The sequence below is a fragment of the Engystomops pustulosus genome, chromosome 5 (assembly GCF_040894005.1).
Source record: "Engystomops pustulosus chromosome 5, aEngPut4.maternal, whole genome shotgun sequence".
Classification (NCBI taxonomy): Eukaryota; Metazoa; Chordata; class Amphibia; order Anura; family Leptodactylidae; genus Engystomops; species Engystomops pustulosus.
The window spans coordinates 52,620,413-52,633,992 of NC_092415.1; the positions used below are offsets into that span (position 1 = coordinate 52,620,413).

A 13,580-nucleotide genomic window follows, 5' to 3' on the forward strand; every position below is an offset into this window, starting at 1 on the left:
CAGGATGAAGGTGAGTGAAATTTTCGCGACACAATTTTTTTTTTAAATGCGGCGGTTTTTCCGAATACGTCTGGTTTTCGTTCGGCCACGCCCCCCGATTTCCGTCGCGCGCATGCCGGCGCCGATGCGCCAAATTCCGATCGCGTGCGCCAAAAACCCGGGGCAATTCAGGTACAATCGGCGCAAAACGGAAATATTCGGGTAACACGTCGGGAAAACGCGAATCGGGCCCTTAGTAAATGACCCCCATTGTGAGGAAAGAGAAGATGCAAACTACAAGCAGATACGTGATCCAGGGGAAGGGGGAGGCAGGCACATATCTGTGAGAACAGATATGTAGCATAGCTGACAGTCTGTCAGCCTCTGTCTGTCATGAATCTCTGATCTGTCTCATCTATCTTTCTATGTGTCAATGTGTTAGTACAATCAGAAGCCAGATGAAACTGTATAGCCATCTGTACCCTGATAATCTAGCCACATTGTCACCCTAGACAGCATTAGATGAATCATAATGGGGCTTATTTACTAAGGGTCGTGGATCGTACTTTCATCGGACTGTTCGCCGTTTACAGGATTTATGCAGCTTTGACAGGTATTTAACAGGTGTCTGCGCTGGGGTTGTATCGCATGAGATCAGATTGTGGCTATCATGTGACAGAAATTGGGGGGGGTGCCGTTGGATGATCCGACTGATTCAGACTGAGCGCAGGATTTAAGTGACAGATGCCCGATATCGGGCGCACAATCTCAGTGAATCGTGGCAGAGTGCATTATCGTCGGACAACACACTTTCTGTAAACTTGAAGGAACGGGTAAGTAAATGTGCCCCAATGTGTCTGCTTAGAGAGGTCCCGCCCGCACCCTGAAATTTTTCACTGACCATCATAGGGAGTTATAGGAGCTAAAACAGCAATAAAACTGAGTAAAATTGTGAAGTAAGGGGTTAAAAAGGATCTTTACTGTGTAAACATCACTAGGAGATTGAAATTAGAAAATTTTATTTCGTGGGAAAACCCCTTTAATGGCAATGCCATACTGGTTGTATTTCGGTATCACATAGTATTTGTGCCCCATAGAGGGTGCAGTTTTTTGTAGACATGAAAAAAAATCGCAAGAGACAAATTTATCTTTTTCTCATGGTACCCTTGTGCCTTAGACAGCTAGACACCCAACCTGCTCCTGCAAAAATAAAGCAAAATAATCTAAAACAAAGCCTTAGGTAAGCACATCATGTACAAGAAGGGATGTAAGTCTTGCATGTTCCCGTTTCAGTAGAGATGTACTTACTGATGAAGTGGTCTCGGCTGCTAGCCTAGCTGCATATCTGGCAATCAATCGATGTTCTTCATCTAGGCGACTGGGACTGTCAAGCATTCTGTAAAAAGGAATTTGGGATAGCAGAAAAGGGAAGAGGCATAATTAGATAAAAGGCTCCATTATTGTAAGTGCAAGGATGAGTTAGGCCTCTTGCCCACGAGCGAGTGAAGTCAGTGAAAATGACCCCATGTGCTGAAGGTTTCTCCTGACCCGAACCTCTGACTGCAATAAACTCAACGAGTCATTTCATTCCAGTGTTCAGAGCGATTTTCTCTAACTTCACCCGCTCGTGGGCAAGAGGCCTTAAAGAGGACCTGTCACCTAACACTGTGGCGGAGTACAATGTTAACGCCGGACCGCTCTCAAAGCGGTCCGATGTATTCATGAGGGGGTGGCCCAAGGCGCTTCCTCTTCCCCGGACCACCCCGCCCGCTCCATAGGCTGGTGGTGACTGCTGGGCGACATGCGGCAGTCATCGCCCCTAAACCCGCCCACAATCGCCCCCTCATGAATACACCGGGCAGCTTTAAGAGCTGTCCGGCGTTTACATTGCACTCTGCAAGGTTTCGATAACGCTATCAATCTAACACTGCAGCGTTTTGTTTTAGCACTAGGGGCTTTAGTAAGCAGCTCCTAGTGCCAAATTTCTTGGTGACAGGTCCTCTTTAAAGTGAGAAAAATGTTTACACATGATTATTACCAAAATGTTTTTATTACATTTAGACGATTTTGATTTGTGTAAATAATGACAGACAAATAACGCTGTAGTAGCATAGATTTTATACAATATGATATTAAAACTTCAAATCATTTCAAGGGAACATGAGGATTCAGGCCCACTCACTGCCACCAACCTGTTATCCAGGACAGTGACACAATCACATTGATGTCTTTCCATATTGTAGGACATTCAAGGGGTATTCACATTCAATGTGATTGATCACATTGATCTGCCATATATATATATTTCTTCAATATCATGCTTTAAAATAATATTCCTGTATGAACATAATTTCCGGTAAATGTAGTCATGTTGTCTCTTGGAAACAAGATATCTGTCCTTGTATATGACCTTTATAAGGATGACCGCCTGTATAGGTTTCCTTTTTCAAGTCTTTATATGTTAAAAAATGGAAAAAAACAACTTAAATATTTACCTAGATGGGAGTACCATGAGTCACATCAGACAATAGACAGTAGGTAAGGCACATGCGCAGTCAGGACCGGTTGTAATACTTTGCCTTCACTTGCTGGAACACGCAAGCGCAGAGGGAGGTAGAGATGTGGTGACTATGAAGTATGTTTTAAGTATTAAGCATTAAATTCAAACAGGGTGATTTAGGACACTAAATTACCGGTCCATAAGGACGACTAATGGGTGCTATAGTGTCCCAAATCGCCCCAACCGGTTCCCTTTAAAACAGTTGGTTTAGGAGAATTGTCTGCAGCCAATGATCCTACAGGCTATGATGAGATGTTATAAGCAACAAAGTAGTGTTAGATTTTAATAAATGAGGCCCAATGGGAAGTCTGAAATCTGGTGTACAAGCCATGAAATGGGCCCATTGACCCCATTTCGTCAGATTCATGCCAAGTATTAGTGAAGGAGGGTGCAGTCGTAGACCTTTTTGTCTGGAGCAGGACATTACTGTCTGGCGTCTGCACCCAATCTATTGACTGCGGGTGCCGGGGTGCAGAGTAACACCATACACAGGTGCACTTAGCACCAACCTGTGTAAATGTTGATCATTGATGTACGAGTAAATCATGATTTCACCCTTGCGCTTCCCTGCAGGGGCCTCCCTGCTTTGAAGTTCAGAATGAAGAACTATTTCTGAGGTCTCTGTCTTCCACTGTTGTGTATTTATTGCTGCTTCTTGAGTTTCTTGATGCAATGAAATACATTTCTGGGGCCCCCTCCTTTCCTCTGGTTTGGAAATGCCATGCTATTTTAAAGCGACACATCTTGGGTTGCCTGGGTCTGACGCAATAGGGAAAACTTGTGAAAACAGTAATAGAAACCTAGGCAACTATTAATATTCTTTCCAATGTCCACTTTTACAACCCTATGGTCTGCAGTCAGACTGTTTCTTCTGTCTGAATGTAGGTCTTCATATATGAGCAGTAATAGTAACAGAATAGTAGACCATCTTTAATAAAGAGCTCCAGCAAAGTCACTTCATTTTTTTCCCTTTCAGATACAGTCACCAATAAAAAAAAGAAAGATTTTTGCAAAGGTATACTTGGTTCTTAACTGTAATATTCGCTCACAGAATCGGAAAACAAAAAAATAGAGCCAGGAATTTAATTTCAGATAATGCAATAAATGAAAGCTGTCCAGGAGATATCTATGGAGATTCACAATGAAACGAAGGTATTCCAGCACTCAGAATCTTCTTTAAAAAAATATTTGAATTTTTATTTTGTAAATATTAAAATTGCAAGGTCACATCCTGGCATATATATTTGGCCGTTATATAGATGATGGTCTGCTTATATGGAGGGGCACCCCTACATCCATATCTGAATTTATTGTGTACATTAATAACAATGATTATAACCTGGAGTTTACACACAATATAGGTACAAATGAGATTACTTTCTTAGATGTGACCCTAAGGGGGGACAATATCACGGGTAACATTGAGTCGGTGTTATACCGTAAAGAAATTAGTGGCAATTCAATTCTTCAAGCCACCAGTTGTCACCCACAACATGTAATTCGCAATCTCCCTGTAGGAGAATTTATTAGAGCAAGAAGAAGTTGTAGCAGTTCTGACACCTTCAGAAAGGAATGCTCTATCATGACAAACAGATTAGAGAACAGAGGATATTCAAACAGGGATATAGCGAGAGCAAAGACTATAGCCAGTGAAAGGACTAGGGAGTCTCTCCTAAAAAATCAACATGAGAATAATAGACAGAATCCTACTGCGCATAAAGTGGTTTTTTCCACAACGTACAGTGAGGATTACAAAGATATTGTCAAAATAATCAAAAAATATCTTCCGGTATTGGAAGCAGATAATAAACTTAAAAATATCCTACGTCCAGGGTGTCAGTTTGTTTCTAGAAGAGCGTGCACAATAGGGAATTTAGTTTCACCCTCCACATTTTCTTCTATACCACAGGGCAAAACAAATACATGGCTAGATACAAAAGGCTCTTATGCCTGTGGTGGAAATAGGTGTAATGTATGTAAATTTATGACCAACAAAAAAGTTTTTTCTTCTGATCAAGACAATAAGCCTAGAAATATCAAGTCGTTTATAAATTGCAACACTAAATATGTTGTTTACTTGGCTTATTGTAACATCTGTAGAGTACAGTATATTGGGAGCACTATACGTTCCCTCAAGAAGAGAATTGCAGAACATGTAACTGATGGTTCCAAATTTACAGACAAAAACATTTCCAGTCTCTCCAGACATTTTTATTATACACACAAAGGAGATTTTTCCTCTTTGGAAGTTACTGGCATAGAGAGGGTTACTATCCCAATCAGAGGAGGGAACAGAACACACAAACTGCGCAACCGCGAGATGTTTTGGATTTTAACATTAAATACCCGAATGCCGACAGGTTTAAATAACAAAACAGATACGTTATATCTATATTGAGAATTCCCAAAACACATGCAATGGGGTTTATTACTGGAGTCTTTTGCTCTAACTTGGTGCCATAACGCATCGGCCATTGACCCATGCAGTCATGAATAGGTACATAGTCTAATAGCGTACACAAATATAACGCTGGGTCTATACAATAAAGAGGTTATGGTGTTTTTTGAATAGTGTTGGAATATCTATGTTATAAACAACATGATGAGCGCTGAATATCATAAAATAATCTTCCGTCCATGTGACGTTAACAGTATGTGTTAACATACATGTTAACATATGTTAACATAGTATATATTAACATATATTCAAATGTATTTAGTTCATTTTAGCATATATTTTTTCATGTGGTTGCATTAATAGCAGGTTTGTACACAAAGTAAATTATGTCCGAATGTTTACCTGTATACTTTGATGAGCTAGCATGTTTTGTCATGGAATGTATCTCTGCTGCCGTTATGTAAGGGTTAACTCCTCCTCTTTTTTAAGATGGAGGATCACAATGATTTTTTAGATCATGAATAAGGACGCAAGCACACTAGTCCGAAACGCGTAGATCTTTTCTTTTTTGGATGATATGCCAGGATGTGGCCTTGCAATTTTAATATTTACAAAATAAAAATTCAAATATTTTTTTAAAGAAGATTCTGAGTGCTGGAATACCTTCGTTTCATTGTGCATCATTCAGTCAACCGGCAGGACTGCCTTTCCGTGCACCGAGAGCTAAGGAGGAATAGGACCTCGTCTATATTGAGGATGCAGCTTATGTGAGTGAGCGGTGGCTTTCTTTCTATTGTTTCCTATCTATGGAGATTACTTCTCTCTTGCATGTGAATGAGGGTTTTCAGATTTTTTCCAGTTTCACACATATTGCACTGTACTTTGCAAAATTATCCTGCAGGTCCTAACACAAGTCGATGTGTGAACGTGGCCTAACAATTTCTGCTGGATTTATATCAGGATGATGTCTATGCTGATGTGTGGCTGCTGACATCAAATGTCTACATCAAATCCAATGGATTCTTAAAAGGGTTTATTGGTGCAAAAGAAGCCATAACCTAAATTTGGCATATGGTTTGCTATAATAAAAATAATACATTAAGTACATGTCTTAGGAAATCAGAGTCTCATACATGTAGAACATGTAAAAACAACAACACAAACAGCCTAATATGAAGAGCATGATGCAAGCTCCGTCCGTCTCTTACATATTCTTGTCGATCTCTTTACATAAGTGGCCACCTGAGCACACGATTAAGTCATCAGACTTGGCTAAGGAGGCTCATCAACAAGTGACCATCATACGCTTCAACCTTCATTTTGTACAAACAAGTTTGCCAAGCCTTAACTAACCGTGAAAGGTTGTTCTGCAGCATATTGGCATATACCCCGATGAGAACATGTTCATCAGCCAGCCTGTCTGCCACATCCAGGCTGTACTGTAACCTAAAAGGATGGTTTGGAAATAGGAAAGGCTTGAAGGTAAAAAGAAAGAAATTCACAAAGAAAAAAAATCATGTGTGCATGCTGGGAATGTACATCAGATAAGCAAAAGAAGAGAAAGAGAGAAAAAGCATGCAGCAAAATAAACCATCACCTCCAGTTAAAACATTAGGATACATGAAACATGCTCTAGTTCCTATAGGAAATATTCTGAGATCAAATCTGGGAAGTTAATTTATTTCAAAGCAAGAAAAAATTTACAAGCAAAAAACTCTGAAATAAAAAATCACTAAAGTTCTGCTCCAATATCACACATCTACATAACAGCACAGTTCCATATGATCTGTCAGACCTACAGATCCAGACACTCATATAAAAGAACTGTAATAACTATTGAAAAGTGTATTCTTGGGGGGACATGTATCATTATTTCTGCTAGGCAAATTTTCTAATTTTAGCGACTTTTGACGTTTTTCGACTTTTGACTCTGTCGTTTTTCAAGTACACCTTGGCTGCACCTTGTGCAGTGTCTTATGTATCATTGTTTCCCAGATGTTTCATGCGACTTTTCACTTAGGTTTAACATTTTAGCACCATTTTTGCGACTTTTTTGGCGCAAATCTGCACCTCGTCCAGAGCAGGTGGAAAGGTGGTTAGGATAGGAAAAACTGAACATGTATCACAAGTAAAAAGACATGATAATACATAAGGCACAAAAACTAGCCACCAAAAGTCTCTAAAATGCACCTCAGAGAGACCAAACTATGATACATGTGGCCCTAGGAATCCTAAATGTTCAGTACCCTGTGTAGGTCTCAGGCCACAAACAGCAGTCTCATGGTCCGTAGTACGCGCTGCTTATGCACCAAGGACAATAATAAAAGACTGTCCGGACCATAAACTTGGGCAGGAATAGGACCCTCTCTAAATTTTCAAACTCAGGCAATCGGCTCACAAAAGATGTAACCGGGGACATGGGCTAGCCGTAGAAACATCAGCTAGTACACATCCGATACAGCCATGCAGGGTAGCCTTACAGCGTGTAGCCAGCTCTAGAACATCACTGTCGAGTTGTCTGCAGATATTGTGATTATTAGGAAATCCATCCTATTATATTACTATAACATCAAATATCAAATGTAGCCTAAAGCAGTTTAAGGAAATAAAACCTAAACACAACATTATGTGTGTGTATCCTAAAACCATATCCTTCATGTTACAAATCCTTGATAACTATAGTGAAGGAACAATGCGATAGTCACATTGTCACTAAAGGTTTTTGGTAAGTTGTTTCACCAGTAACATGTTTGGATTGTGTGCTATACTGTACTTACCTTGGTTCCATATTGCATCGTCTATTGTTAGTATATATAACCCGCATGGAAGGAAAAGGAGTTCTGCCAACTGCATCAGGTAATCCTGTATATTTAGTTACTCCTGAAAGCTTCAGCCTCTATCTTTATTCTCCCTGTTATGCCTCACTGCAAGTGTCCAGCAGCTGTTCAGAGGCTGTAAGTAGGCAGATTATTGTATGAAGCAGCATCCAGAGACACTCATCCACTCTGACCACATGTATCAGAGACCTTGACATTTGGTACATCCTGTTTCTATGGTTAGATTGGCTTTGTTTGAGTGAGAAAAGACGAGTATGACAATACAGGTGGAGTACCGGATAGTGGAAGACACTGTTTTACTATGATAATCGTAGGGCTGCTCGGATCTCCTGTCTAATCCCATAGGACTTATCATTGCTGTCAACAAAACCCATGGCTGCAGGAGATGAATAGGAGGACATTGGAAGAACTGTTGGGTTTTTATTAGTAATACTAAATCACATTTAATATTTTGGCAACTATTAGTGCACTGCAGATTATAAAATTATATCTGATATTGCAGCTCCACCCTATTCAAGTGGATGGAGCCCAGCAGAAGAAAAAAATCTAATACTAGGCAAATCCTTAAGAAAAAAAAATATTGTTCATATCAATAAAAGATTAATAAAAACAAATCAATGCTGCAAAAGGTTACAACAGGGATTCAATCAAGTTAATATTTGTAGATTGATTTTTCCTAGTGACTAGTCTGGGTTAGTAGGATAGTACTGGGTTAGTACAGTATCACTACACACCTGCATGCTCTGGAAATCCTAGCACTACAGATCTCTATCACACTTACCCTTTGCCTTTAAGCAAAGTTGGAGCAGCCATTGCCAGCTGTCTGCTCTGCTCTGTTTCTGGGGTCTTTTGTGTAGAGCTGGTCAACAAGACAGAATAATACTGAGAAGAGTTCAAAGGATGAACAAAGGAGTATAATAAACAAGTGGTGAAAGAAAGATCCGGGACATAAAGATATTGGTTCACTGGGTACAGAGAAATTAAATGAAGGTCTAAATATAATAACATTTACAAAGGATTCTGAAAGAGAAGGGCAGGAGTTATGGACCTTTCACCACCTCCATCAACTCCAACTCTTAGCAACGTTTAATAGAAGACGCACCACTGATTCTGTCAGATGGGCAGTGCCAGGCTGTCTACTCCAGCCCAGGATCTGCCCTGATCTGGCAATAGAAACACTAAAGAAGAACCAGCTTTAGTTAGCGACGGCCACATACATCACATAAAGCTTAAAGAACTACTGCAGGCCAATACTCCAATCCACAGATCAAGAGTTGTGATCCGTTAATTTGTAGATTTGGACCATTGATATTAGCAAATTTCTCTGTTAAATTCTCTTTCTCATTTCCTATATAAATTTTACTAGTTATCCCATAGTATACAGGCGGTCCTCTACTTAAGAACACTCGACTTACAGACGACCAATAGTTACAAACGGACCTCTGGATGTTGGTAATTTACTGTAAGCTTTACTGTTAATCCTGGTTCTTATGGCAATCGAACATTTTTAAAATCCAGTTGTCACAAAGACCAAAAAAATTCGGCTAGAACTACCCTTCTAAAATATACAGTTTGTACTTACATACAAATTCACCTTAAGAACAAACCTACAGAACCTATCTTGTACATAACCCGGGGACTGCCTGTATAGTATAACAATTACTGTATTTTTCGGACTATAGGCGCACAAAAAATCCTTTGATTTTCTCAGAAATCAAAAGGTGCGCCTTATAGTCCAATGTGCCTTATATACGAACCATTCTTACAGACAACAGCTGCCTTGAAATGTGCACAGGTCTGCCACCTGCTGGTCAAACATCCTTATAATCAGGTGCGCCTTATAATCCGGTGCACCTTATATATGAAGCTAGACGTTTTAGCAGGCATTTATAGATGGTGCACCTTATAGTCCAAAAAATATGGTAATCAGCCTGCTCATTGTATAGTTTATACTATTACAAGATAATGTAGGCAAATTACATTATAAACATGCTTAACGCTACTGGTGAAATGTTATATTATCATGTTTAGATTTTAAAAGATATTTGGGTGCAGGCAGAAACAAAATCATCATTTATTCTATTTACTTGCCAAGTGCTATACATAAATGAGGAGTGATATATACACCATTAACCAGCAGAAAAAGATCTGTGCAAATTTGAGACAGCAGAAAAGAATTTAGAATATGCGGCATACTCATTTCTTACAATTATTCTCATGTGCATATGCTGGCAGAAATCCCAGTGCCCTCCTTACATTTCTGCTATGTCAGAATGCCTGTGATAAATCTTGATCTTGTGAACATTACCTAATGGCTATTAGATAAGTGGATAAAGAGTCTAGTAATCTCCACCTTTTACTCTCCAGGGTTATTTTCAGATAACTACTATTATATATAGGCACTAAAAAAACAGGTCTACTTCTAGTAGCTTATGGGCTACTCCTGCAGCTACCAGCAGGAACAAAGAGACAATAACGAAGAGGTAAAACTGTTCTAGTTGCCCATGGAAACCCAGCTTTAATTTTACAAACAACTGTGAGAAAATGAAAGCCAAGCTCTGATTGGTTGCCATGGGCAGCTAGAACAGTTCTGCTCTAAGAGACTTATGATAAATCTGTTTAACCTACGGTTAACTAGCAAAACAGAAATCGGGCATTGGTAGGCTATTGGGTTTGTCAATATTTAGCCTACCATCTACAATTTCATAAACAGGCATAGCATTGTAGTATAAAGGTAATAGGCTGCTAGACTAGCCATAAGCAGAGTATTACCATTCTCACGAATGAAGCTTTATCTAATTGTGTATGGTCAAGCTCCTGGTGAAGTCAAGTCAGATGAGGGCAGATTCAGTTACTCTACAGCAGGGGTCCCCACCCTGCTGCTGGCACATCCCCTTGCAGCAGATAGAAAGGAATAACTGGTAGCAGATGGGGTACAGTACTGGGGTCTATCAGAACCCCTGCATGCAGCCAGCCAGGTATTCACAATTATTACCTGCTGCATGGGCTCCCCAGGGAAGCTGCTTCCTCTGGAGATTTACTGAGGCTGGGCATGGTTGTAGTTTCAGAGCCTACCCCTGCCCTTCATCCTCCTGCATGGTCAGCTCTGGGGGGGGGGGGGGGGAGGCGTCTCCTGTATAGCCAGCTTTTTTTTTGGGGGGGGGGGGGGGTCTCCTGTATAGTCAGCTCTGGGGGGGGGGATCTCTTGTATAGTCAGCTCTGCAGGGAGGGGGTCTCCTGTATAGTCAGCTCTGGGTGGGTCTCCTGTATAGTCAGCTCTGGGGGGTCTCTTGCATTATAGTCTCCAGTAGTTTATTTCTGCTCTGGGGGTCTCATGCTTCGGGGTCTCCAGTATTATTTATCCCTGCTCTAGGGAAGGGATCTACATTATTATTATCTGCTTTGATGATGAATTTGTAGCCTGTATTGGTCTATTAGTTATCGTACAAATACAGTATTTGGTTTCTGGGGTGGAATTTTGCACAGTACTTTGGTTGGTACATCTAGGGTGCTAGATACTAGTGCAACCCTACTAGTACTAGTACAAAAATGCGGCCCTCAGAACGATAAAGGTTTTGCACCCCTGCTTTACACCATTTACATTATACTTTTAGCAAGATGGATCCAACACTTTCCAGGCACTCTCACAAGCCTTGTAAGACCATATGGATTGTTGACCAAGCAGTTTGCATGTAATAACCATTTTCTACATACCTGCCATCTACAATAGCTATTCTTATAATGCAGATGTATCAACGTCACATCAAATACAAAACGTTTCCCTAAGTTGTACTTAGCCCCTTTGTTGTACTTGTCCCATAAGTGTCTAAAAATCTTGTACCACATTTATCAAAGGTTTTAGACAGTCTTTCAGTGGCAAATTATGACCAAATTCTGAAATTAACAGATTGCTATATCTGTCCTAGTTAAAGGTAGTAGGAAAATATGCAGTTTTCCAGGATGGGATAAGGAAAGCCGCGCCTCTTTTAGCTACCCTGTAAGGCACCAACCTTGACCCCATAAGGACAACTCTTACTTCCCGACCCTAGTTTAAGGTAGTCAGATTGAGAAGTGTGAGACTGTATGGACACATCCATCATCACCAAGATTATAAAATAAAACAAGTATTTAGTAAAAGGCTAGGAGTCTAGAAAAGTTCCAATTATGATAATATTGACTCTGACATGACATCAAGTGGTTGTATTCAGAGGAGTCAGTGATTACATAAAATTCTGTAGTCTATGTTAATATTAGGGAAGCTGCTGTCTCTAGGTTATCTAGAAACATCTAAAGACACCCAGAAGTTAATGTTTTAGTGTACAGGCTACAGAACTAATATAGTTAGTGGTTTAGTCCCCTCGTACTGACCGTGGTATATCCTGCAGTTGACACACATACATCTTTATCAGAGAATGTTCATCAGTGATGGCGCTAGTTACACTTACATTGTCAGGTAACCTAAATGAGTCAAACAGCGCGGGTGATAGTTATGTTACAAGGCAGCATCACAAGTTTAACTGTGTGGATCTAGAGACTGCTGCTAGCACAGAGTCATAGAAACACAACCAGAATACAAACATGATGACCTCAAAACTGCAGCAAAACCATGCAGCGTGGATTAATACAATGCAGCATAGTAGTATAGTCTGCTTTCAGAGGTTTGGCGTTAGAATGAATTTGAAGCTCTGGTTACTTACTAAATAAAATAATTGACCGCTTTTACTCCTTAGACAACATGCCCACACAGATTACATTATGCAAACCCCATTACCTATACTTACATTTTGTTGGTGAAAGGGCTTCCTGAGGGAACGGAGTGAGAAAATATAGTGTCGTTCATGCTGGTAACTGGTCTGGGAGGCCTAAAAAGAAAGTAAATCTTAAGATTCAAAGTTTTCCCCACACTGCACCGAGCGTAATTTACAATGACCCGTAATTGTAGATGTAATTCATCAATGTAAGACATTCAGTGACAGGATGAACGCTTACATAAGAAACAAATGTGTAATGCCTCTGTATTAAATTAGATCAGGCTTCAGCGTCTGCTTTTGTGCATAGGCAGCTCCTCACATGAAATGTGAAAGGGTTTCTATCCAAATGCTCTTCATATAACAGGATAAACTATTGGTCAAGTACTGTATCCTACCTCCGTAGTGTCTACCGACTTATGTAGCTAATTATACGTTCTAGGAAAAAAAACTAATTTATTTTAGAATTGGGAGGAGTGAACATTAGCAGCAGCCAGTGATTGGCCGCTGCCGATGTTTAGGGAGTCTCCTGAGTGACATAATTAGTCTTAAATGGACAATAACATCACTGGATAACTGAAACTACGTAGAGTTTGGTGCATCCACCCATAGGTTTTTATGACCTGCGTATATATGGCGCAGAATGGAAAAATGCAGCTGGAGCTTTCTTCGCGTATCTCAATGTAGTCCTAATCTGCTGTAGTCACTACACAATGAATGGGCCCCGGGCCGTGTGAATATTATAACTCCTACAAGTCCGGAATTCACTTTCTACATATGGTACTAGAATGAAGCTTCTTGGGGAATGGAGGATGGGTCCCTTCTGCCTGCTTTCAATAAGTGGTTTCAGGACATTTGGAGGGCCTTCATGTGTATTGAGAGCAGGAACAGATATACGAGGATTAACAAGATAAAAAGTCCTTCTAAGTATAACATTTGGTGGGTGGTTTGAGTGGTCATGCGCCCCCTAGAAGGCTTGGGCCCCGGGCTACTGCCCAAACCGCCTATATTATAATCCAGGGATGGTAGAGCAAAGCACATCTCCAGTAGTGGAGGCA

The 13,580-nt window shown here is 40.3% G+C and overlaps 1 protein-coding gene across 21 annotated transcripts in view; it reads right to left on the reverse strand.

Annotated features, from left to right (window-relative positions):
• Positions 1-13,580, reverse strand: part of DTNA (dystrobrevin alpha) — a 175,252-nt gene that overhangs the window by 29,973 nt on the left and 131,699 nt on the right. For 10 of the 21 annotated variants that reach the window (XM_072151969.1, XM_072151966.1, XM_072151968.1 and 7 more), the window contains exons 10-14: positions 12,556-12,636; positions 12,143-12,232; positions 8,556-8,633; positions 6,291-6,383; positions 1,288-1,375 (exon numbers count right to left, since the gene is read on the reverse strand). In XM_072151969.1, the coding sequence (XP_072008070.1) occupies positions 1,288-1,375; positions 6,291-6,383; positions 8,556-8,633; positions 12,143-12,232; positions 12,556-12,636 (430 nt within the window). The remainder of the gene's footprint in view (positions 1-1,287; positions 1,376-6,290; positions 6,384-8,555; positions 8,634-12,142; positions 12,233-12,555; positions 12,637-13,580) is intronic. The other 11 variants (XM_072151981.1, XM_072151980.1, XM_072151983.1 and 8 more) reach the window with 4 other exon arrangements.